The 24,158-nt window shown below is 48.3% G+C and overlaps 7 protein-coding genes across 7 annotated transcripts; 3 read left to right on the top strand and 4 right to left on the bottom strand.

Annotated features, from left to right (window-relative positions):
• Positions 1 to 265: 265 nt before the first annotated feature.
• Positions 266 to 3,511, bottom strand: EPUS_06270 (uncharacterized protein; the record flags this gene model as incomplete). Its single annotated transcript, XM_007807372.1, has 5 exons — positions 266 to 2,171; positions 2,221 to 2,508; positions 2,557 to 2,592; positions 2,643 to 2,734; positions 3,191 to 3,511. The coding sequence occupies 5 exons, from the start codon at positions 3,509 to 3,511 to the stop codon at positions 266 to 268; spliced, it is 2,643 nt and encodes an 880-aa protein (XP_007805563.1).
• A 1,004-nt stretch (positions 3,512 to 4,515) lies between these two features.
• EPUS_06271 (uncharacterized protein) lies at positions 4,516 to 6,052 on the top strand (the record flags this gene model as incomplete). Its single annotated transcript, XM_007807373.1, has 2 exons — positions 4,516 to 5,144; positions 5,209 to 6,052. 2 exons carry the CDS (start codon positions 4,516 to 4,518, stop codon positions 6,050 to 6,052), a joined length of 1,473 nt encoding a protein of 490 aa, XP_007805564.1.
• A 546-nt stretch (positions 6,053 to 6,598) lies between these two features.
• EPUS_06272 (uncharacterized protein) lies at positions 6,599 to 7,354 on the bottom strand (the record flags this gene model as incomplete). The annotated part of the gene is made up of 1 exon (XM_007807374.1): positions 6,599 to 7,354. The coding sequence occupies one exon, from the start codon at positions 7,352 to 7,354 to the stop codon at positions 6,599 to 6,601; it is 756 nt and encodes a 251-aa protein (XP_007805565.1).
• Positions 7,355 to 8,598: 1,244 nt separating this feature from the next.
• Positions 8,599 to 10,679, bottom strand: EPUS_06273 (uncharacterized protein; the record flags this gene model as incomplete). The annotated part of the gene is made up of 3 exons (XM_007807375.1): positions 8,599 to 9,482; positions 9,541 to 10,118; positions 10,288 to 10,679. The coding sequence occupies 3 exons, from the start codon at positions 10,677 to 10,679 to the stop codon at positions 8,599 to 8,601; spliced, it is 1,854 nt and encodes a 617-aa protein (XP_007805566.1).
• A 1,688-nt stretch (positions 10,680 to 12,367) lies between these two features.
• Positions 12,368 to 14,624, top strand: EPUS_06274 (uncharacterized protein; the record flags this gene model as incomplete). The annotated part of the gene is made up of 4 exons (XM_007807376.1): positions 12,368 to 12,449; positions 12,497 to 13,300; positions 13,355 to 13,492; positions 13,549 to 14,624. 4 exons carry the CDS (start codon positions 12,368 to 12,370, stop codon positions 14,622 to 14,624), a joined length of 2,100 nt encoding a protein of 699 aa, XP_007805567.1.
• Positions 14,625 to 16,453: 1,829 nt separating this feature from the next.
• Positions 16,454 to 17,442, top strand: EPUS_06275 (uncharacterized protein; the record flags this gene model as incomplete). The annotated part of the gene is made up of 2 exons (XM_007807377.1): positions 16,454 to 17,133; positions 17,223 to 17,442. The coding sequence occupies 2 exons, from the start codon at positions 16,454 to 16,456 to the stop codon at positions 17,440 to 17,442; spliced, it is 900 nt and encodes a 299-aa protein (XP_007805568.1).
• Positions 17,443 to 18,620: 1,178 nt separating this feature from the next.
• EPUS_06276 (uncharacterized protein) lies at positions 18,621 to 19,946 on the bottom strand (the record flags this gene model as incomplete). Its single annotated transcript, XM_007807378.1, has 1 exon — positions 18,621 to 19,946. The coding sequence occupies one exon, from the start codon at positions 19,944 to 19,946 to the stop codon at positions 18,621 to 18,623; it is 1,326 nt and encodes a 441-aa protein (XP_007805569.1).
• Positions 19,947 to 24,158: the final 4,212 nt, after the last annotated feature.

The following is a 24,158-nucleotide window of genomic DNA, read 5'->3' on the forward strand; positions in this document are numbered from 1 at the left end:
GGGAGGCTCTGCGGAATGGGCCCGTGCGAAGTCTAAGCCCAATCAACCATTGACATTCAGGTGGGTTGAATTTCTAGAGAACGATTCATCCCGGTAATCTAATCTTTTGAAAAAGGCTACTGGTAGTACAAAGCCAACAATAGTAGTCCTCCTCGTTGTCATGTCAAAACGGGTAGTATCAATATGGCAGCACGGTAAACGATTTGGCTATTGGTTGCCCTATTAGAATACACCCAGCATGAACATAATGACCCAATGCCCCAATTTATCTATTACCTCTCTTACCACCTCTCTTGCCCCTTTCAGAATGAGCTTTCAGTACCTTTCTGGTCTCAACAAGACTCCGCTTGCCCTTCTGTTTCGCCTTACCAAGTGTCATCAGAAAGTTCTTTTTCCGAGCCTTCTCCTTGTTTGTGGTACTTTTGCCTTCGTCAGTTTTGCGCTCCTTCTTCCTGGCCGCTTTGCTTTTGTGCTCGGCTCGATCCGTCTTGTATTCATCCTGGGCTGCAATCTTCTCCTCTCGCGAGGTACGGCCTTTGGAAAGAGAAGCTAGTCCCTCGATCTCAGCAGCGGTAAGAGGATCATCCATGTGTCGATGTGAATTAGTAAGTGGAATAGACTGCGCAGTGGGGTGGTGGATCTTGTGGCCCTTCTTCTGGAGATGCAGATTTACTGCAGCTTGAGCGCGGAGTTCTTGTAGTTTGGCAAAATCAGCAGGTGTAAGAATTCGAGTCGTTGCTAGATTTGATGGTTTGGTTTCCGTTGTGTTCGGAGCATCATTCTCCTTATTTTCCAGGTCAACATCGAGTTTTACCCGTTTCTTTTCGACGGATTCTTCGTCCTCGTCGCTAATCTCGATCTCTTTGTCACTCTCGACGTCTATCCAACCTCCCGAATCATCACTGATATCAGCTTCAATGTCCCAGGCACCCCATTCTTCTTCTTCTTCTTCTTCTCCTTCCTCTTGCTCTTCTCCCTCATTGTCACTGCGTTCCTCTGGGAGACCTTTCTCTAGTCTTTTTCGTTGCCGTTCTTCTTTTTTCCATTTCTCAAGAAGATCTAAGCCTTCAATTTCGCCGGCTGGTATGTCACCAAAGACTTGTTGCTTCCGCTGCCCAGAGCGAAGACCAAGCGCAGCCTCCTTCCCACGGTCACGCTTCTTCAGCATATCTGCTCCCACTTCCCTGTACAAGCCCAGCAGACCTTTGGCCGCCATCATTACACCTTTGTCCTTGCTCTTTTTGTACATGACCAAGTCTTGTAACAACGTGTCATTCATAGCTAGCGGCTGTCGGACACATATTTCTCGAATGGCATTGAGGCCAGATGATGCTACTTCTGCAGCCGCTGCTTCGGACACGAATTCGTTCGCGATCTTTTGAATCAAAGACTCGAGAATATCTGGCGGGACAAGGCTATGCACTGACTGGGCAAGGCATGCCAGGAATGTTGTGACTGAGGGTTGTCGAGGTGTGAGATATTTGAGAAAGTACGAGTAAAAACTCAGCACGGTAAGTTTGTGTAGACCAATAAGACGGGATACGAGTTGGAGGACGAGCAATTTCTGTTCAAGATTCAACCTTGACTTTGGGTTTTGTAAGTGCTTGGAAAACAAGACCTCCGCGAAACCTTGCGGATCATGAAGCAAATGTAGAGCAGAGAAGTTGAGCGGATGTGGCTGATTCCTTTTCTTCTCTTTCCGTTTCACGGCAGTTGTAGCTTTGCTCAATGCCTTACTAGCTTTCTTGCGTTTCTTATTGATACCCACTTGATGTCGAATCTTGCTTACGTCAATGCCATCGTCATCACTGCTGTCTTCTTCAAACTCCTCTCTCTCTTTGTCACCGCCAAGGAAGAACCGTACACCACCAACAATGACCTTCTCGTTCTCTGCCAAGGCAGCTTCTTTCATGATCTCTACAGTCTTTGCGTCCGTCCATAATTGCCGTCGCCAAAGCTCCCGAGTCAATTTCACGGCCCAGAGACCTTTTGAAGAAGTCCTATCACCGGTGAGAAGATTGTAAAGGACTGTCTGAATGGTGCGATTGAGTTTGTGGTTCGTAGCTTTCGAATTGGAAGTCCGTAGATCGCTTAGGATTTTGCCAAAGAGCAGTGTCCGCAGATTTTTGCTGGGGGTCGACGTGAGAACTGGGAAGAACGTTTGAAGCAAGCTTTTATAATGTCAGCACCGCACTTAGCACACTCAAGTACGGGCCATACGTTGTAGAATCAATTATGTTCTTTTTCCTTAGCAGCACCAGACTGCCAACAATCTTTTCTCGGAGCTCAGGCTCTAAGATAGTATGGTGTAGCGTTAGGATATCGATAAGCTCTTGGGGAAAGCTCTTGGAGATCTCGGGATAGCAATCGGCGACATGTGACACAAAGTCAATAAGGTCTCGAAGGGAGAGGATGCCAGTGTCCGTCGCTGACGTGGGCGCCGCCATGAAAATTTCCCTGTGATTTTCATATTGGTAGTATTGAGCCCGGAAATCTTCAGTGTAGGATCTGGAGCAGTCAGAAAGACCCGGCAGGTCTTGCAGAAAACGCGCTCACGTTGGGTCTCTTCGAATTTTATGCTGGAGGTTTGGGCTGTAGACTTTGTCAGATTAGAGTCCCAATGGAGTTTTTGAATCACTAACAGATCGGCATCAACCTTCTCTAAAGCACCAAGCTTCCGTTTCGGCATGGCGACAATTTTGCTGTTCTCCTCTCTAAGATGGCCAAACTTTGACTACAGAAATTTGCACCCCAACTTCATTCCCAGATTGCGACGCTAAGGAATTATTTAAGGTTAAGTTATCGATTAGTACTACGCAAGCACAAGCGATTAAGGAAGTTCGCAAATGCTGAAGCTATTACTTCGTATCTCGATATAGTAGCTTTTGTAATGAACCAGCCCTCAATGCATAATATGCCCCAATATCTTTATTGTCAATCACATGAGTCGGCATAAATTGAACTTAAAACGCTTTGGGCTACGATCGTACGAAGTGGAATAACTTGCGGAAGTTGCAATTGTATCTTGGACTCATGTGGGAAGCATATTGAGAGCAGGCAGAAACACTCCCCTCAGCAAGAACTCATGAACTTGTACTATCTCTGAGCAGCAACAATATAGATATGATTCACGGAAGATATCGCAAGCTCTAATGAGCGAGATCGACGATGCTAATTGAGGCATTCTAACCCCTGTCTGCCGGCGGAGGGGATAGTTACCCTTTTCTGTTCTGAGCAAGCGAGTCGGGTCTGAGTCGACTTGTTCCATGTCTAGTTCGCCAAGATGGTTGGCTTCGATGAGTCTGCCGTTGTGCTCGACTAACGCTGCTTCGACAGGGAAATAAATGCGGATTGTGCCAGTACTTGGGTCGTAGTAAGTGGAATCCATCTTCTTCCACTCGGCGTGGTTGCCAAAGTAATGGTCTTCGAATTCTCCTCGTTCTGGTTGAGGGATCTCGATCTTTTTGAAGCCGATCAGCTTGATGCTGTCGTTGTGGAGCCTGTAAGCCATCGTATTGATGAAACGTGTTTCGAATTCTGCCAGTTCTCGGCTCCAGTCGCGTGATGGGTGCGCATGGGCGACATTCCATGTCAAGGCCGAAGCTACAATGCAGAGCAGATGAGAAATATAAGAGGTCTTCACCTTTGACGTGATTCACTTCAAGTCCAAAGCATGAAGGGAAGTGGTATCTTGATGGATTGATGAATTGATGATCAATGGGGCAACTTCCTTGAAATATATATTCTCCTCGCAATATCCACCACTGTCATCCGACTTTTGTCAGGGGAGTTATTTTCTGACCACTACCCACATCATCGCATAGATCATGGTCATTTTACGTAGTAGAATTCTGCCCCCTAGACTACCTACATCCTCGCTGAGGTTGTAAGCTCATAGAACGATGATACCGCAAGGGGGATCTTTCCATGGACGATCTCTGTTCACGTCGCCAACAGAAGCATTCCAGTGGCGTCGATAAGAGCAGTTCGAAAACCATCGTCAGGCGAGCCGTCCGCACGCAAAGGGGGCAGGCTTTAGGTGGTGACTATGGGCACACAACCCGGGCACCATTGAGCTATCTGATGTGTCCGAAGAGAATTGACGACTTTCCAAACGAGGTATGAAGTGCTGCTTGTAGGTAACATGGATATGCGATACTAGTACGAGGAAATGTTTCAACCCAGCTTTTCGACCTGACTAATTAGCGTGTTCTAACATAAGTGCCAAGGATAAACTAAGCTCTACCTCGCTTCAAGTTCATGTTGATGCTTCCGAGCCAATGACAATGGGACAAGGACTCAATTGGAAGAGTTTGGGAGCAAAGGGTTGCCATAGTGGGAACTATTTTGAGCAGCAGTAAGGGGTATTGCATCTCGAAACACGCGTATGTTGTTCCTCTGTCGGCTTCTTACCGTCAATGCGTCTGTCGCCTACATACTCATGCACTCCTTGCTGTTCTTCGACTCCCTGTCTGCTCTAGAAAGAGAGGGAGTAATTCACACCGAACTGTTCATATGGCTGTACGACGAACTCCAGCAACGACACAGAGGACCAAGACCTCGAAAAAGCGAAGTCTGGAAGATGACACGAGTCCCCTGTCAAAGCGCGTTAAAGCATCTGCAAACGTTGCTAAACCACCCTTGAAGACAAGTGCCAGAGGCGGAACATCGTCTACCCCAACAACCTTGCTGAACGCCATTCCCACTAGACTCGAAGTATTTGTGTTTGGAGATGGCAGCGCTGGCGAGCTTGGCCTAGGAACTAAGAATGCTATCGAGGTGAAGAGACCGCGTCGCAACCACTTGCTTGACCCGAAGTCAGCTGGGGTGGTCAACCTAGCCGCGGGTGGGATGCATGCCGCCGCCCTGACTCATGACCACAAAGTCCTGACCTGGGGGGTGAATGATCTAAGCGCTCTGGGACGTGATACCACCTGGGAGGCCCCAATGCGAGAAGTTAACGGCGAAGGAGACTCGGATTCGGATGAAAGCGAGCCTGACTTGAACCCACTCGAGTCGAATCCAGCCGCTATCCCTGCCGACAGATTCTCTGCAGCCACCAGATTTGTGCAGGTGGCGGCGGGCGACAGCACCACTTGTGTTTTGACTGAGGCGGTTTTGTCTATGGTTGGGGCACATTTCGCGTATGCCTCGCTATTATCAACTTCCACTTTACTTAAGCTAACAGCTCCCTGCAGGATAGCAAAGGCGTTTTCGGATTCTACTTGAACCCGATGACGAGGTTATTGAAGTTCAACGCGAGCCCATGCTTATTCCAGGCCTCAAAAGAATCGTTCAGCTCAGTGTTGGCAATGACTTTTGCCTCGCACTTGACGCAGAGGGAAAAGTGTTTTCCTGGGGTAATGGCGAGCAAGGCCAACTCGGCCGCCGCCTCGTCGAGCGTCGTCGCATCAGGGCTCTTGTTCCCACTCGTGTAGCCATACCTAGAAGCCGTATTGCCTCCATCCATACTGGAGCCGACCACGCCTTTGCCATCGATTCGAATGGCAACACATGGGCCTGGGGATCCAACAACTACGGTCAAACCGGAGTCACCAAGGGTGTGGGTCTGGGAGGTAGCATTGTCATCCCGCCACGGAAGGTCCCATCTTTTGTTGGAAAGCATATAAAGATGATCGAGGGTGGACTTCATCATTCTGTTGCCGTCACCCATGATGGCGAATGCCTCGTTTGGGGACGTATTGATGGTGCACAAATGGGTTTGGATATCCAGAAACTCCCGCTTGACGATCCCAACAAAGTGCTATCCGCCCACGGAAGACCACGCGTTCTGCTTCAACCAACCTCTCTTGCTCTTTTGGGTTGTGTCTACGCTGCCGCCGGCTCTGACCACAATATTGCCATCACTTCAGATGGAAAGGCATACTCCTGGGGCTTTAATGCTAATTACCAGTGTGGGCAGGGAGATGATGATGACATCTCCTTCGCAACCTTGATTCAGTGCTCCGCAATCGACGACAAGAAATTGTCTTGGGCCGGGGCCGGCGGCCAATACTCCATGCTCGCGTCTGCTTGGAAGGATATTGATTGACAGATACAAAGCCTCTCACCAGCTGCATCTATGCTTCTCCGCAGTCCATGGAAAAGTCTTCAATTGCAAAGCATTGGCGGCCTCGTTTCAAGTGGTGTTCTTAGCATTACTGCGTGCGTACAGGTTCTCTTACTATGTTTTTATTGCTGTCAGTGACCTGGATGCTTCTCAATGCAGGGGACTGGTTCTGCATCGCTCCCTATCGTTTCTGGTAACATGGATGTCGAGGACATAGCAGATATATCAATCCTAGCTTCTGGGGATGGAATGACTTGGTTTTCAATGGAATCTTCAATAGCAGATAGAAAGGGAAATTGAGGTTGGCTCGAGAAAGGACAGGGTGATAAAGTCAGGATTAGATGTCCGAAGACTTAGCAGGTCACTTGACAAAGTCGTATGGACAGATCCGCAATTACCCTGAGCATGCTTGCTTAACACTACAGCCAAAGAGAGACTGAGGGCTTCCTGGGATTGGCTCGATGGGTCTAGTCGGTAGGTATATGGGCTTGTTACATGGTTTAACCCCATCAATACACAAGATACGATTTAGCTCCGTCCTCCAGTACTAGGCGGCGGAATAACGGTCGTCGGAGTGAACTTTTCCACCTCATTCACGCCACCCGATCCACGAACCGTGTACTCCCTCGCCAACCCCTTCAGATGCAGATTTCCTAGCTCCCTATCCTCGAAGTGAAAGGGTCCAATATCCACAGACTTGCCCGCATCCCAATTGTACCGATCGAAAATATGCACACGATACTTCAGCGAACCACCGCCACTTTTCTTCGTCACCACCCCGGTAACACTGTACGAGAACCCACCGATGGCAAAATACCAATCCCAGCTCTGATCTTTCGAGGCATAGAAGTTATTCCAGGAGCTCGAAAACGCCCTCTCCCCGCTCGCACCGGATATCTTCTTGTAGGCGGCAACGGCCTCGTTCTGCGCGAGGGCCTTGACCGCAGTCCGCAACTGGGGCAGGCCGCTCATCATGGATTCTGGCGTCACGTTCAGATCGTCGCCGGAGTTTCCGAGGTAGTGTCGCATGCCACGCTCGGCGTTGGTGAGGCCCAGCTCACCCGCCGCGACGGCGACGGTGTAGAATTTCGCTTTGGAAAGGCGATCGCTCATGCCTGGATCTTGCGAGGCGTAGGGACCGATGCCGTCGCCGTTGGCGGGTTTGGGAGGGTCAGCGGGTACCAGGGGAATGGGGATGGCGCGCGGAAGAGGGTTCGCACTTGTGAAGGGGGTAAGGAGGGTGATGGCGGAGAGAAAGATGGTGACTCTGTTCATCGTGTACATATTGAGTTGGGGTTCGCGGAAGCTCCTTTAGAGGTCTAAGCGATTGATCTCTGACAGGCAGGAGCTGGTGATTGATAAAATCTGAATCCTGAAGGTCGCGAGGCAATTGATCTCAATAGTGCAATGGGTAGAGATGAGGTCGAGGCCTTTAATACTCATGACTCCGGTGCAGCCGTGCGGACGCAAGGGGCACTTGGTGATTACACCTTCCTATTTCTACTTGATCAGCAAGGGGGGCCATATGACTCTGCTGGTGCAGCTTGCTTGGTGAAAAGTGTCGCGCATGACTGTCAATTGTAAAAAGCGTCCAAAAATACACCATGCTCATTTCCCGCAATTGCAATGAACGCATTGGGTAACTAGATGCTCGTCTTTCACTGGCTCGACAAGCGAACCCAATGCTAGCGTTCTTGACCTTGGGGGCCAATGAACCTTCAAGACCCGGCAAACTGGATGCACGTAGTAGGTTCACGCTAATGCAGGTACAAATCGGCTCGCGCAGCAAATCAGTCTTCTCCATTTTAATATCAAAGAGACGTAGTGAAGGTGTTGCGTCCTAAGCATGTAGGAATTGCAATCTCAACCTATGCCCGCGTGGAATCTGGACAGGAGTCGAAGATCCTCTTAATGCTGTCACACTGCTTTCTATCTAACTTAATGAGAAGATCATCATCACTTGAATCTTTAACAGAGTACAAAATCGTGGTTCAGAAGTAGTTGACTGACACTAAACTGTGGTTGTCAAAATTAGCCATATCGGGTCTAACCCATAGAGCTAGCTCTATAGAGAGTCTAGAAAATTTAGGCGTTTTTGGCTGCAGCTTAATGATATTCCCCCCTTGAAACTAAGGTAAAATTTTGGATGATGCTCTAAAAATGAAGAGTAACCCGCAGTTCAGGGACTAATACAGTTATCTTACTCCGTAAGTACCTCTCCTTTATATGATTAGTGATCCTTGGAGACTGTTTTGAGCTAAAGTATGCTAGTAGCTTATAGAGTATCTGTGGGCTAAAAACTTTTGAAGCTTAACTCCGTGCTGCGTAATCTTTTAACGTCTATGGAGTGCTGCCAGTTCGAGAGTCCCTTTCCCGTTATCACACAATTTTAGAAAGAGTGGATGATGACCATAAGGTGAAAGACTTCAATGTACTCAGTTCTAGATATGTTTAAGATGATGTATTTGCCAGTTTTGAATCAACCTCGCTGGGGCATAAGAAGAGAGAACGTCAGCATTGTTAGCCCTTTATGCCTTCGAATCCTCCCAATCCTCCATAATCATACTGGCGCCCTTCTCTCCAATAGCATAAACGGTCGCCTGCAGATGCGCACTGATCTGCAACGGCATGATGCTTGCATCTACGACTCTCAAGCCTTTGACTCCATACACCCTCAGCCGGCTATCCACCACTCCGTTAGCCTTCCCTCCACTACCACCCATTGCACAAGTGCCTACAGGATGCCAGTCGGTGATAGTGGTGTTCCGGACCCAGTCCGACAAATCCTCGTCGGAGTCGCCGTTCTCGCTGGACGGCGCCGGTGGGAAAACGCGCCCCACGATAATGTCCGCCAATGGCGGCGTCGAGCAGATTCTGTGCCCAAATCTCTGTCCTGCAACCATGCTGAGAAAGTCGATGTGTCCGCCAGGCCCGGCATAATACTTCGGGTCGATGACAGGTTGATCAGCAGATGTGGTGTGGTGTCCTCGAGAAGGGGCGGGCGGGATGTGAATCGAGCCAACCGAGAACGGGTACTGGAGCATTTGCATCATGGTTCCATAGCGCTTGTTGGGCTGAGACTCAAAAAAAGGGCTGTAATTGCTAACGTCCAAAAGAAACTCCATCTTGCCTGCCTCTCCGTCTCCAGAGGCAAAGCGTTGCACGAGTATCTGCTCCCGTGGGTGCCTGGTGTTGGGATAGGCGGCTGCGAGTTTCGAGACAAGAGCAGAGATATCTGAGGCTGACATGTAATGCGAGAACGGTAGATAAGCTGCTGAGTTGCCGACCGCGGTTCGAGGACCCGTTTTGGTGGCTATATATTCTTCGTCAGCAGCTTTGGCGAGAGCTGAATCATTACGGAGCGCTTCAGGGGTGGTTATTGAGGGATCGATCTCGTACACCATCATCGTTACTGCAGGTCTCGTCAGAGGACGATCCCATGAATAGGCCAGGTAAGCCCTGAATCTTACACATGTGTTCTTGGAGATTTTCACCCACATTTGGGTTTTCAATCTTGACATCGATTCCCGCTGCTATGAGTATCTCCGGGTTGCCGATACCAGATAGTTCAAGTAGCTGAGGTGATTGCACACTTCCTGCACTGAGGACGATCTCGCCACTTACTCGAATAGTATATTCACTACCCTTGTGTTCAAATCGTACACCTTTTGCAATCCAGTCGTCATCGTCCTTCTCCAGAAGTATCTCTCGAACAGTGGCTTCGGAGAGCAGAACGAGATTGTCTCTCTTCGCAGCGGGCATGTAGTATGCAGTCGCCGAATAACATCTTCTCTGAGAATTCGGGTCGATGCCGGTAAGTGACGTCCAACAACCAACATTCTCCCCTGACGCGTGGCTACGATTTGTCTCCACGCCGAGCTTGTTCAGAGTGGCGTGCCAGTATTGATGTGAGGCTACATACTCTTGGGGGTAGATGATATGGAGGGGTCCATCAATGCCGTGAGCGTCGGGGTCACAGTACGCTTGGTGCTGGGATTGGAACTCCTTGTTTGGAGCATGGAAACATTCACTTTTCTTGAAGAAGGGGCTACATTACTGGTCAGCTTATTTGAAGTAACCACCCAAAGGTATGGCAGCAAGCCATTTCACTCATTGAAAAGCTACTGAAATACGAGGATGAAGGAATTATTGTGAAAAGGGTCGGTGTACGAAGACACGTGCCCCAAAAAAGCAAAGCGGAGGGAGATAGCACTGACAGTATACCATCCCAGCCCCATCCCTCGTTGCCTAACTGCTCCCAAGCATCATAATCCTCCCTACTGCCCCGGGTCCACAGCAGCAAGTTTAGCGCGCTCGAGCCTCCTAGAACTTTGCCCCGGTTCCATGGGAGTTTCCTGCCGTTGAGCCCAGGTTGCGGTGTTATCTCAAATTGCCAGTCGTACTTCGTGAAAAGTGTTTCGCTCAGGCGGCCGGGAATATTGATTGCTGGTTCGTCAATAGCGACGGGGCCTGCTTCGATGATACCCACGGTCAGTGCGGGGTTCTCTGACAGACGAGCTGCAACAACGAGTCCGGCTGTAACCCCTCCGATGACGACGTGGGTGAAATTGTGTCTTAGAAATGCTTCCGCTTCGCTTGAGGAGCCCATTCTGGATTGCACATTAACACAACGTGAGTGGGGTAAAACAAGATTACGCAAAGGATGCAAGCCGGCAGTAGAAGATTAGAACTGGCTTGATGAACAAGTTTAAATGACGTTTTAGGTTCACAGTCGTTCCCACGTCAGAAAATTGGCAGACGCCTCTTCGTCTCGAAAATCCCTCTCAATGCGTTGTGAAGTTGGGCAATATTTTCATCTGCCACGAGTTGGGCGTAATAGCTCAGCATCAACATCGCTGATATTGCTCTCCTTTTGCCCCGCCGGAATGCGATCAGTGAACGGGGAAAAGCGAGGATCTATGTACCATAGCAATACAAAGTCAGGATCCGAACGCTGCAATATGCGCTACTCATGAGTATCAAGCTTGAAGCAGTGAGTCTCTCGATGTATTGATGCTTGACCAAGCCACTCCCAGATACAATCCATTCGACGAGCTCTAGCTTATGATGTTTTGTACAGGTATTATATGCCTGATCTAGCATCTGTCCATTATTGATCTAGAGCGGAGGAAGAGGCGTGTCTACCCTGGAAATTGATCTTGGGACTGAGAAGATAGGACAGGCAGTCGGGAGGGAGAATTCAGGAAACAACTAAGCCTCTGGGCGAAAGGATCGGGTATAGCGCCCAGCCAGTTCTAGATTTTCGATCGATTCCTGAGCCACACTGATTAACTAGGCTACGTACCAAACCGCCTACTGAATCATGCAGTTTCCTTCCTCCCCTGGGAGCCGCTTAGGGCAGCCGCAAATTTGTGACAAACTAATTTTGGAGATGTAGCTTCTTCTTGGGAGAAATGGTCTGATTACTATTATGTTTGAACTTCTCGCCCCGTGCCAGCTGTATGCCCCTCCAAATTGCCAGATCCCAACTGCCTTACCGGCACTTATCACAAGGTCCTCCGGTCTGTGGGAGAGGTGCTTGAACCACAGAGCCTTGTAACTCTAGATATGAGATCCAAGTCCAGCCATGGGGTTGGAATTCCCCTTTCGACATAACCGGATCATCACAGCCTGATGATTTCGGGCTGTTCACTCTGTAAGCACGGGGTTGCAGCTCAAGATGTTCGGTATTTCTAGCCCAATGTGGTATGTGTGGTACTCAAGTGCGCTCCCGTTCAGCTCACTGAACGCCAGTGCGGACTTGTGATGACTCAGTTTTTGACCAAACCTGCAGCCTCGAGCTCAGCCACCTTGAATGCCAGGTATCCCAAGCCATACGGAGTAGTTCTCATTATTTCCATTGTCAGATACGAATGCCAATGCAAGCCACCTAACTCCAAACGCCTTGCTGTCCCCAATTACGCGCGGCGCTCCCAGTCTCCCAGCCACCGAAAACTTCCAATCACATTGTGCCAGCAGAAAGATGGACCAAATGCTACTCTCACCATCGATAGCACTCACAGGAATTCGATGTGCCTCATCCTCTGCTTCACAATCCAAGCAGAACGCCACAAGGCTTACGATGCGCAATTGCTTCAAGAAACCCCGTACCTGTTGGGGTGGCAGTGCCCAACCCACGGAAAACTAAGTTAGGTCTTTGGCCTTTTGTCAGCTTGGTCGAAGAGGTTGCATATCTAGGAGGTTTGCGACCTGGGCTACCTGCGCGTTCCTTATACCTCGATGAACCGTCTTTCAGCTCACTGATCATTTATGCTTCAACGTTACTCTCTTTGAACTATGACCAACGACCAGCCCCTAGAAACCTCGGGGACCTCTTCTGCAGGTCTTCCTGGAGTAATTATGGCAGAAGATCAGCAACGTTAGTCATTCAACGCAAGAACGGGAGCATCACTGAATTGCGTTTAGGTTCAGACTACGTTTTTAGACCCGTATCTGTTCCTAAGGGCTATCCAGAGCTCAAATACAAGCCGATTATGCTCAGCTTTCGTTGCATGCTATGCGTACTTACATTTTATCTCATCGTCCTGGGTCTACTTATTACTCTTATTTTTGTCCACAATGTTTCGTTCAGCAGTCAATATGGATATTTCACTATTCGAATCCTACCACCGATAATAGGCACAATTACCGCTTCTTTATGGCGTACCATCGTCTTAACAGTCAGCAGGATTGAGCCGTTTATTGCGAGTGCTTCAGACGATCCTACGGTCTATAATTGGCAGAACTCAGCACATCGGACAATTCTCGCGGAGTATTTTCCGGTCCCTGAAATTTTCAATATGATACGAAATAGAAACGGACTCTTGACCTTCACATATATTCTGTGGGTTTTATCAAATGCTGTCTTAGCCTTCAAAGCTGTATTGCTCAATACAACTAATTACGACGACTACTGGGAGGCGGCTGTCACTTTTTGGGCTCTGTATGCCCTTATTTCAATTTATTTCTTGCTGATAGTGGGCCTGGTAGCCCTGATGTGGCATTTAAGAGCTGTTACGACCGGCCTACTTTGGGATCCTGTGTCAATTGCTGACCATCTAGTGCTCTTTCATCATTCGAATTTTCTTGCAAAGTTTGATGGGACAGGGGCTATTTCCCGCGATAGCCTACACGAGCGTTTCCGGCGTAATGATTTTCGATTGAAGTATTGGGATCGGGGTTCACTTGGGATCTGGCATGGTTTTGGAGTGATTGAACATGACCTTCATGGTAAGCTCATGACTTGGTGTGTTGTCTGATCGCGAGGTTTACAAAGTTTTCTAGGTTCTGTGCAGAGAAATGCTCCTGGTCCAGCCCCTGCTCCCATTTCCACCGCCTCTGAGCCCAATCCAGCTGACTCGGCGCAATCTCGTCTTTCGGCCTTGAAAGCGGAAAGCAGCAATGCGGGGACAACAGCTACTTGTAGGTGCCTCTGCTCCTTGTCGTCAATGTCTTTTGTACTAAAGACGTGATTTCAGTATCCATGCAAGAGGTGTCGAAAGCCAGCTATCGCTCCTGTTATTACAACATGGAGCGCTCAATGATGGTTATTTGGACGACAGTGGCGTTGGTGTTATTTTGCCTACTCCTCGCAGCCGCCATAACCAATATGGCTTCTGGAATAGATGTATCCTTACCATACGGCGTTACATTATTCTTGTTTCAATTCTTGCCGGCATTCGTTGTCGGTCTGTACACCTGGTTCTGGGAAGACGCCGACGTGTTCTGCCGAGCTACTCAACCGTTCATCGGCATGCGTGACAACCCAAAGCCTGCAACGGAAAACATCTTACTGGACTACACCTGTCTTCCTCCAGGTATTGCCACATATACAGCCTTCACCAACAAGCACTGGAAGGTCGCCAGAGTCTCTGCAATATCCCTGCTTCAACGGTTACTGCCAATCATTATACCCGGCATGGTCACGGTAGTGGATGGAAAAGATCATCGTACCGTCTACGTGTCAATTCCCCTACTTATCGTCTCTTTGATCTATCTAGGATCATACATCATCCTCATCCCCTTCGAAGTATGCCAGAATGGTCTGAAACGTCACCTGCCCCGCAATTACAGCGCGATTGCGGACCTGATTTCATGGTGCTACGCTAGCAGTCTCCTACGGTCTGACGCTTTCGAGCTGTCGTGGCGCAAACGCAACGACGCGCCGGGCTATGTATATGAGCGTTGGCAGATGGAAGCCGCGCTCAGACTCAAACACCACTCGTACCAATTTGGAGTATATAAATCCCAGCTCAATCCGGGCACGCATTGCATTGGATTTGACGAGGCAAATCAAGTCGACGCGGTGGATTTGCCGGACAAAAGATCCCTTCGCCGCAGGCGACGTCGGGCGAGTCACGGTCGGGAAAGTCAGATGAAGTGGGAAATGTCGAAACTGACTTGGCTAGATGCCTCTAAAGAGCGGGCTACGGATCCAACGACAACTCAGTTGCAGTTCCGCATGCCCAGGAGGAGCAGCCCGCAGAGTAGCCCGGGGTTTGAAGGTCGGTCCCAAGTTCTTAGTCTGATTGTGCTATCCACCACTCTGTCGTAAAATTCGATCTTTTTTGATTGGTCTACAGAGCGGGTGCCAAGAGAACCTTATTATCCACCATCTGGTGTTAGAATTAGCCGTACATGTACAGCCAAATCCTTAGCATCACGTGACCGCACTCTGCGCTGTAGCATTAGCGCAGGTAGATGGAGTTCTACTCATCCACTTCATCAGGTTATAAGCCTACAGCGCCTCTCTCAACAGTGCCGCCGAAGAGTGATTTCTATCATGACGTTAAAACATGTAGAGCACCGATGCACACGCCCACCAAATCTGATTTATTCACAATGTTCTGATTACGTGGTCGTCCACCTTTTATCGCAGCTGATGTGGTTTGATTGGCTCTGTCGGTCCTAGGAAGGCACTCCGACCAGCCAAATCAATGCTCTCGAAGTCACCTTTCGGTAGTATAGGTAGGGCCTTCTTTCGACCATTTGACCTTGCTCACAGGCCTGTGTCAGTTGAGCTTCAGCCATCCGCCCCTCTGACCATGTCTGCGCCCCCACAGCTTACTAACAGTACACTGAAAAAAGAAGTTTTGATGCAGGACTCCCTGGAACACATGTGAAAATAACCATCATGAGACAGCCTATGGATTCTCCTTGCATTAGTCTCTTTTCTGAAAGGGTAGCCGGGTTGGGGCGTTGTTTCTGGCCAGGGTCTGAATTGAGTAGCCATCGTATCAGGCTGCCAACTAACTGGAGAATTTCCCACCGAGTATCAGTTTTCTCATCCCGATGGAGCAGTCTATTTGCTATTGCTGTGATATTCCTTCATCATTCGTATCATGCGTTTGGAGCAGTCAGATCTTTCAGCATAAACCTGCGAGCCTCGAATGCAAACATGGTCGGAGTCACAAACACGGCCGGCCTTCAGCCGCCCACCGAACGAGATACCACCCAGCGCAGCGGATTGTCACGGTGGATAGGTGACGGCCTGGGGGATCGTCATAGAATTCACCGGTGGAAGTCCCCGCTTTCGTTGCTGACTTCTTTCGTAATTGGTTCGGGCACGAGCATCGGACATTGCATTTTTTATCATCTGCTCGATGGTGTTATCGTGGCCGATTCATCCAACCAAGAGCGTAACATAAGGCGAGCAGCCTATCTCTCCCCCTTAAATCATCGCTTTCGCAGAGGGGAGGGCAACTCCTTCCAGGATAGTTAACTAATTGACCACTTTCGCAGCACAGATTCGGCACTGCATTTGCATTCTTGACTCAAATAGCCCTTACCGCAAGTGTGTGGATCGCGTACACTCAAATTTTATGGAGTTCAGTCAGCGACATGGAGATGACTGTCAAAGGCCTTAATGCAGCTTTTGGCGCCGACACCTCCGTCTTTTCTTTGCTGAATATTGAAATGCTCAGGAAGTTTAAGTTGGGATCTGCGATAGCACTATTTGCCTGGTAAAGTCGATATCATCTGATCGGGTGAATGAAGTTTTACTTACAAGTAGGGAGGTGCCTCACACTTCCTTCTTTCTTCACACCAGCCACCCTGTTCATCACTCCCAGCACGAAAATCGTCGAACTTGAGCAGCCAGTGCCAAATCTGGCCATTGCCAATGGCAGTACCAGTTCCGTGTTCGCGTATTCCCCACCTATTAATAAAACCCAAGTAAGCGACAACAACAGCGGAGTTTTCGCTCGACCAAGGACTATTCTTACCCTAATCTCTACGTCCACGGCTTCTCTCGGCGAAATCCTCCCAATAAAGGCACCATACAGACATTCAACATACTCGATTCAATTTTACGGTCCAATTGTTCAATGTGACGAAGCGGACTCGTCAGTTGCATCACGCATAGATAGCCAGCTCCAAGACAAAATGACAAGTCCCCACGGGACAGCCAATGAAACGGATAACGTGTATTATGCCTTTGTTCCTGCATTCGACGCCGTAGGGGGTTTGATAGCACTCTCAAAACCCCGGTTGCAGGCCCCTTCCAATCCCACAAATCAGTTGTGGATAACATTTTTAAGATATGCTATCGGTTTGGAGGGTAATCGCATCAAAGAGCGACACTACCAGGTGTGTCAGCTCTATAACGCTACTTACGATCTTACGCTAGAATGGGATGGCGCTTTCCAAAACGTCACACATTCGTACGAGGTTCTAGAAGAAGTGCACTTCCCCACCGGGAGACCAGACCCCGTCTCCGGTATGTCCCGACACTCATACTCGGCATTTATGTGGGCTCTAACCGATCAGTTGGTTGGCGCCTTCAGTTGGTTCGAGGAGTTGAATCAATCCAATTCTGGTAATCTCACCCAGTTTGGCCTCATTGATACGCCAATCGCGCACACCAGCCTTCTCGGTAGCTCAGATCTCGACGTCTTCTTCGATTTAAACAGAGATAAAGGCTGGTCTCCCACTGGCAATACCACTCAGCTGTCCAGCCAAAGACTGCAAGACAAAGCCTTGGCGAAAAACCGTACCCTAGACATTTTGATCGAGGAGCTAAGCTTCAACACGACAGTCAGCCTGCTCCATAACGAGCTTCTCACGTGAGCCAGCCTCTGCCACACACCCTTTTTCTTGTCCCTGTTTCATCCCACCGTAAATAGATCTATAAACTGACTAGCAGTATCATCAGCTACAACACCACCACCAAAGTCGTCCGCTGGGAGCCCGTAAATCGGTACAGCTACGACCCTCGGGACCTCTTCCTCCCCTACGCCGTCGCCAACGTCTCTACCCTCCTCATCGTTCTTCTCGGCGTTGTCTCTTATTGTCGCAACGGCGTCCTTCCCAATAAGAAGTTTGGGGACATCGTCATCGCGGTCGGCGATGGGCGCATCAGCTACGCCGTTTGATATTGGGTAAGTTGAGTGGAGACATTTTTATGGAAAGTGGAAACAATAACTAGTATTGTGAAGCAAATTGAGGTCAAACTTGCCTAATAAACCAATCAAGGAAGGCTACAAAGTGTGCCTTCTGGGAGATATTGGTCATATGTACGATTGGCTTTCGTATGGAGTGATCCGGACCTGAAGATGTGGATAGTTGACTATGTTCAAAATAGTTGATTCTGTCGGGGATGAAGCGTGGTCACATCCTGTCGTTGGAGAAGGTTCGTACATCATATGCCTCTCCAAGTGACACGGCGTCCTGAGGCGTCCCAGTCGCTACACCCCAGAAACTCTAGCCTCCTCATTAGGATTTTTGACTCCTGGCCTATGTGGTGCTTCTGAGGCATTTTGTGGTTCGATTTTGATAAAGTTTTCTCACGTCGCATGTTTGGAACAAGGTGAGAACTGAACTGGGGACTGTTGTTTCGGTAAAGTCTTACATTTTTCAACTTTGATAGATAAAATTGATGTATATATAAACAATCTTTGCGATAAAAAAAGATAGATTGTACAGAGATATCCATTTTCTATAGAACACGTAGTAGCTGATCCGTACAGCGTTTGAAAACATCCTCCCGCTCCGAGACCTCTCCTCACCCGTATTTCCAACGAGGTTGACGCCGTTGCGTTGCGTTGACGTTGACGCCAGCACTATTCTCTGTCATACCATGGGTTTGTGGTTGGACTCGCCTCGTTGAGTTCCCTGCACCTCTGTGGGGCAGAATCCTCACCATACCTGTGGGAGGTGGATTACTCTCCGTACTTCTAGAGACTGGGTTCTCTTCCATATCTCCGTTGAGTAAATTCCTTCCTATACCTCTATGCACTAACGTCCCATTCGCGCCATCAACGATTGACTTCTTCTCTACATTTCTGACGCCTGGCCCCTCCTCCTTAACTGGGGTTTGCCTGAGCACAACATCCTAGAAAGGGCATTATTTTGCTGGTTTTCTGACCAAAGATGATAGCTCCATTAACATCTCCCTGGTGTCCACCTACTGTGGAGGTGGCCGCGTTTGCAATGGTAGACTTGTTCATCGAGGCTTCTTGGCTGACTCGATTATACTATCGTAAGTCCTAGGGTGAGTATCGAAGCAACTCTGCCTTCCGCGCTGGCTACACTCCTTGTAAAGGTTTCCTTGCTACCCCGGGTCGCCAAGTAGTTGAGTTTCCCTATGTTTACCCTGCCGTTTAAGAAAATAAGCAAGGCAAGGAACGTAGGCGCAAAGATGATCAGATCGCGAAGGAACTGTTAAGCACTGCTGGCAAAGTTTGTTTTCATCGTCGTCAGGCTTCAATGCCTCTCCAAGGCCGGAGCAGAATAATACATAGCCGATCTTCTGCGCAATCTGTGTCCATCCACCTGACTGCTTTTTAATCCTCCTCGAATACGGTGATTCTCCAGGATCAATATCCAGTAGATCATATCCCCATATATGTGGGGTTTTTTGTCGAGAAGCTTTGTCTTTTTGAGCGTTGAAGGCTTTCTGAGCTTCATCAATAGTAATGTAAAATTGACTCAGTAACTCTGTCCATTTAGCTGACGAACCTAGAGCCGTTGTCTCCTGTGACCGTGAGTATTCAGACAATACCTTGTAAGCTTCGTAGCCCGCCTCCCCCACTATCTTGGAAAACGGTATGTCTAGGCGGCTTGAAGGCTCAGAATTCTCCTTTGTCAACTCACGCCGTCTCAAATGCATCATAAGCAACAGCAAACATGTGACAGGGACAAGCCAAGCGCGCTGATTCGAAGTATCGTATAGTAGGCAAGGCCTCTCAATAGATAATTTCAAGCGATTATCTAAATCCTGGGGGGTATTGACATAAGTCGTCTGCTGATTCCTTGCAATTTCGACATTAATAGCACCAGAGACTTGCATTATTCCCCTAGCTCCAATGGAAATGCCGAGCGAACCTCCTGTAGATTCTAACAAGGGCGATCTGTGAGACTCATGGGACCAATCAACACCATCATAGTCGTATTTTTCTGTGCCAAGCAATACCTCTGCTTTGTGGCACCAACCAAGATATGCTTTTTTTGTGGCCATTAGCATTTTCGTGTCCTTCTTGATATAACCGATATCGTAAGCCCCAAGTTTCGGATCCTCGAAGTCGGTAGACCCATCAGCAGAATCAGCCACGAAAAGATGCCACTGGATGGCTTCTTCAGCCTCGCATTTTCTGGTGGGTATCACCGCTGTTGACAGGCCTCTGAGAATAAAGCCATCCTGGAACTTTACAGCCATGATGGTTCCAGCAAGGGTCATCATTAGCGAAGTCGGAAGCTCAAGACTCACGCCTTGGACTCTTTCAGAGATAGCAAATCCAACAGCAAGAACGATGTTTTTGAAAAGAGGGTGCCAGCACATGTTGTCACCCTCACAAGGCTCTAGAGGGTCTACCGTTACGCTAAACTCTGCCCAGCTTTGACTGGCGTCCTGCGAACTGAATTTGATCTTGGATGCCATCATTGACAATGAATGCGAACTGAGAACTGCGGCCGTGAGCCAGGATAGGGTTTTCTGCGATCTCCACTTGTGTCTGAGCAGAAGCCACTACTACGAAAGAAGTTGGACATATCTTTGCGCCATATACTCCACCTATTTCACTGGGCATCCTGGTCGTTGTAATGGAAAAATCGCCGGATAGGACCCTGCCTTTGCGTAGTCAATTTTCCAAGCTGCAAAGTCTTACGCGTTTCCATGTGGAATGGGACTTGCTCTGCTTTTCGCTACGGTCTAAAATCAGGCGTTCGACTGCTTCAAGCAATAGAGTCCCCGCTTGTGGCCAGAACTGGGAAATGTATTCAGCGCAAGTAGCTGCTTGTGCATCCTTGCAATTTCCAGTCAAGGTGACAACATTAGAAAGTTTTGTTCCAGGGTCGAATTGATCTTCCATAATTGTTGGCAACATCCAATGGCAGTCATAGCTGATTTTATAAGCTTTTCTCTGAGAATCACGAAGTAACATATTGGAGATTGTTTTCATCATAATCTTAGTTAACTCCAGCTCCTTTTGTGGGACCGACTTTTTTGCACGTTGATCCGGGCCGTGATTCTGAGTATCCACATCATGCCCGGTCTCCTGGTCAATGCAAGTAAACTTTGCGCCGTGATTCCCTTCAGTATGTTTCCGCCTTGGTAGACCTGCCGCTTTTTGCTCTGACCGTGGCACGTAACGTGAAGTAGGTTGTGGGTTGATCACGGTCGGATCAGGGGTAAGTTGATCTCGCGCTTCATATCAGCCTGATATTGTCTTTCTGGGATTATTATCTCACCCTGTCTTCTCCTCAGATTCATGGACGTAGTAAGTGAAAGATCAGAAGGTGTTGAGCGCAAGAATAATTCGCTTCAAGGGAGGAAAGGTCCTCCTGGCCTTGGCCTCCACTGCAAGCTGGGTGGTTGTGTATCCGCTGGTATAGTCGGTCTACTGGGCCCTGAGCTGGAGGGTAGAAGATGTGGGTCTGTGTCTCGTATTTTGATTCTGAGCTCTCGCGCTAGATCTTCTATTCCCTCCAGAAATGACTTTTGGGATCCCGCCGGCACTTTCACGGTCAATTGCAGAGTTCCATTCGGATTCACTTGGTTGCCTTCCAGATATCTGCCCCGCCCTCAATAACCAGGACTCTGGTAAGCGCCCAGCTGCCCTTTTGAACTGAATGCTGCAAAGGTGTCAACCCATTAGCAGACTCCGACTCCACGTCTACTTTTCCGGTTTTGATTAGAAGCCCAGCGACCTTAAAACCATTGCCGTGCTCTGCTGCTAAGGATAGGGGCGTCCTTCCTTCGTCATCGGGACTATCCAAAACTGCAGGTTTGCTATAGGCCAAGTACTCCACAAGTGCGGCGAGGCCTTTGACGCTGGCGGAATGACCATCAGGCTGTAATTTTGTATCTTAACCTCAGACGTGCTGGCGCACCTTTAGTTACTAATCAGCTGCACCATAAGCCACGGCTGAGAGACTAAGGGAACAAAATCAAGAGTAACGAGCAGGTCTTAGCAGTTGAAAGCGGTCATCAAACCTGAACGCAAAGAGAAGCACCGGAGTAAGAAAGCGTCCGTAGATTGAATCAACAAGCACGAGGACAAGAAATATCAAATTGAGAGATTTCGAAATGCAGAAAAGCTCTGTACTCTACCAAAAACCAACAGGAAAACCAGCGTACAAATACACCAAATCTGACCAATCCAGCTGTTTTCACCCCGGATTCTCTGTCATGCACCAAATCTTCTGCCTGCGAGTCTTTGAAAAGTAGAAAACAGATGTAACCTAGTTCTTTGCACGTGAATACCCGTTGCTTAGTCTGTGATCTGTAGGATTAGTAAAGAGTGGCAATCTGGGAAAAGAAAGAAACAAAGATAGAAAAAAAGAAAACAATGCTCCTAAATCCGCAGTCTGGATAAAGATTAGCCATCAGTTTGACAGGAATTGATCACTGGAAGGCGACATACTCTGATGTGTACAGAGGTTTTCAAAATTACTCGCGCTAGATCAGGGCCGGGTCAGGGACGAACCAGCAAAGGTTTCAGCTTGGACGTCAGGCCGAAGCTTGGCGCAGAAATTTATGGCAGTTCTCAGATTCGTGCTATCTACACAGCCATTTAGTAGGGGATAGGGCGCCCATTTCGCTCATTTAGGGCAGCTACTCTATCTGGCATTGTTGAGATAGCCCTATTAATCTCATCCAGAGTTATTTTATCCCACTCCTCCTGAATAGCCCTGCGCAGAATAGCTTCTTCGAAGATGACCCCCCTGGACTTCAAGCGCTGCTTTATTATCCTCCAGATCGTCTCAATGGGGTTGAGATCAGGCGAATTAGCAGGGTTCATCTCCCATTTGATCCCTAGAAGGTCCTTGAGTGCTTTGACCTTGTTAGGACCCTTGCCCTTGGTACCATGAGGCCCGTCGTTATCTTCGATTAATATGCAATCTTTATCCCAATCAGGAGCGACGATTTCTTTCAAAATAGTCATATAATCAGCTTGAACAAGCCGTCCCCCTATACCAGAGCCGGTATAGAAGTAGAGCTGACCCTTGAAATTCTATCTAACAACGCCATATACGTGTATAGATTGATTTTGGCGTTTTAATCTAAATTGGGTCTTCAAGAGGGCATTTCGAGCCTCATAACCCTTTCGACGATGAATTCGAGCCTGTCGTTGCAAGCAAGTGGCGAAATGGGACTCGTCGCACCATCGAAACTTCTTAAATGCATCTAATTGCCAATATCGACGGTCAAATCCCTATATAATTCGGGCATCGATATGTGATTGTGAGAGCATTTTTTTCTGTGCAGCCATATAGGTCCCTACACCAAAATCCTTCATATTTTGTTGAATTGCACGTTCGGAGCCATGAGCTAGACCAATTGTCCTTGCTACCCTTAAATGACTTGACGAAGCAAAGCCAAAATTAGCATCTTCGACAGCCTCGATAGCTTCGCATTCGTATGGAGCAAGTATCTTTTTGCGACCTCGATTGTGGACTTTTTCGCTGCGGCGCGCAGTTCCTTCTTTAAGGATTCGATAGCCAGTTCGATTTGCTATATTATGTATCTTAAATAGCTCCGTACGGGGTAATTTGCCAGCTGTGTGGCGTGCATCAGCAAGAAGGCGCGCACGGCGCGGCGTATCGAGCATCGTTTTTGGCGTTCGTGAGGCCGCAGGAGAAGGAGGATCAATCGAATGAGACTTTCGGCAGACGCGGCGTCTATTTCCCTGTTTAGAATCCATTGTTCCCTAAATTTGAGTGAGTATTGGTAGAGAAATAGAGGAATGAAGAAGGGGGGAGGAGGAAGGGGATCTGAGAACTGCCATAAATTTCTGCGCCAAGCTTCGGGCCTATCCACCCGTTAGTCTTGGTACATATCAGGAGAGGGTTTTTTTTCATATCTTGATTTTACTTTTATTGTGTATTTTAGAAGTCTTGTGCTTCTGCTAAAACATCATGGTCATGATTAACGAAGACACATACCACGAACTTTGGTATGAAAAGATGTTTTATATTTTAATGACTCAACATGGGTCAGATTCGCCCGGCTAGCTCAATTAGGCAGAGCGTGAGGTAAATGATTTCTAAAATCCACAAATGTGTCTATACTAATCACTTCCAGACTCTTAGCAACAACAAAGTTTATCTCAAGGTTGTGGGTTCGACCCCCACGTCGGGCTATTTTTTTTTTGTGCTTGCCTTTCTTTCCCCCATGGTTTTCTACTAATGTTAGACGTAGTATGTTGGTTCTTGTAATTGGGATGTCTCAGGATCACAAACTTCAACAGCAACATTTCAGTTAGGCTAGACAAACCCCCCCAGCTCGCTTGTGTGCCACCCTAACGTCAGCCATCAATCATCAGCCAACTGCTGAGCCGTCACCCCATCAGGAACAACGTCGGGGCGTCATGTTCATCTCCACATGACGTGCATCCTGAGATGGAAGCATCTAATAGTTTGTCTTTCACACCTGAGATGGTCAAGTACATTGATCGAGTTCGAGAATGGGGCAAGATGCCTCGCTCCTGACCGTGCTTCACAATGGACTCCTCAACTTTCATTCCCATGTGATCCAAGACAGTATATACACCACTTCTTCTCATTTATAGCCATTCTGTCGATATTTCTTTTGTCCAATTTTACATGAACTGCCCAAACAGCCAATCATTCGGGTCCCGACCTTCTTGTG

This window comes from Endocarpon pusillum (genome assembly GCF_000464535.1).
Source record: "Endocarpon pusillum Z07020 unplaced genomic scaffold scaffold6858, whole genome shotgun sequence".
NCBI lineage: Eukaryota > Fungi > Ascomycota > Eurotiomycetes > Verrucariales > Verrucariaceae > Endocarpon > Endocarpon pusillum.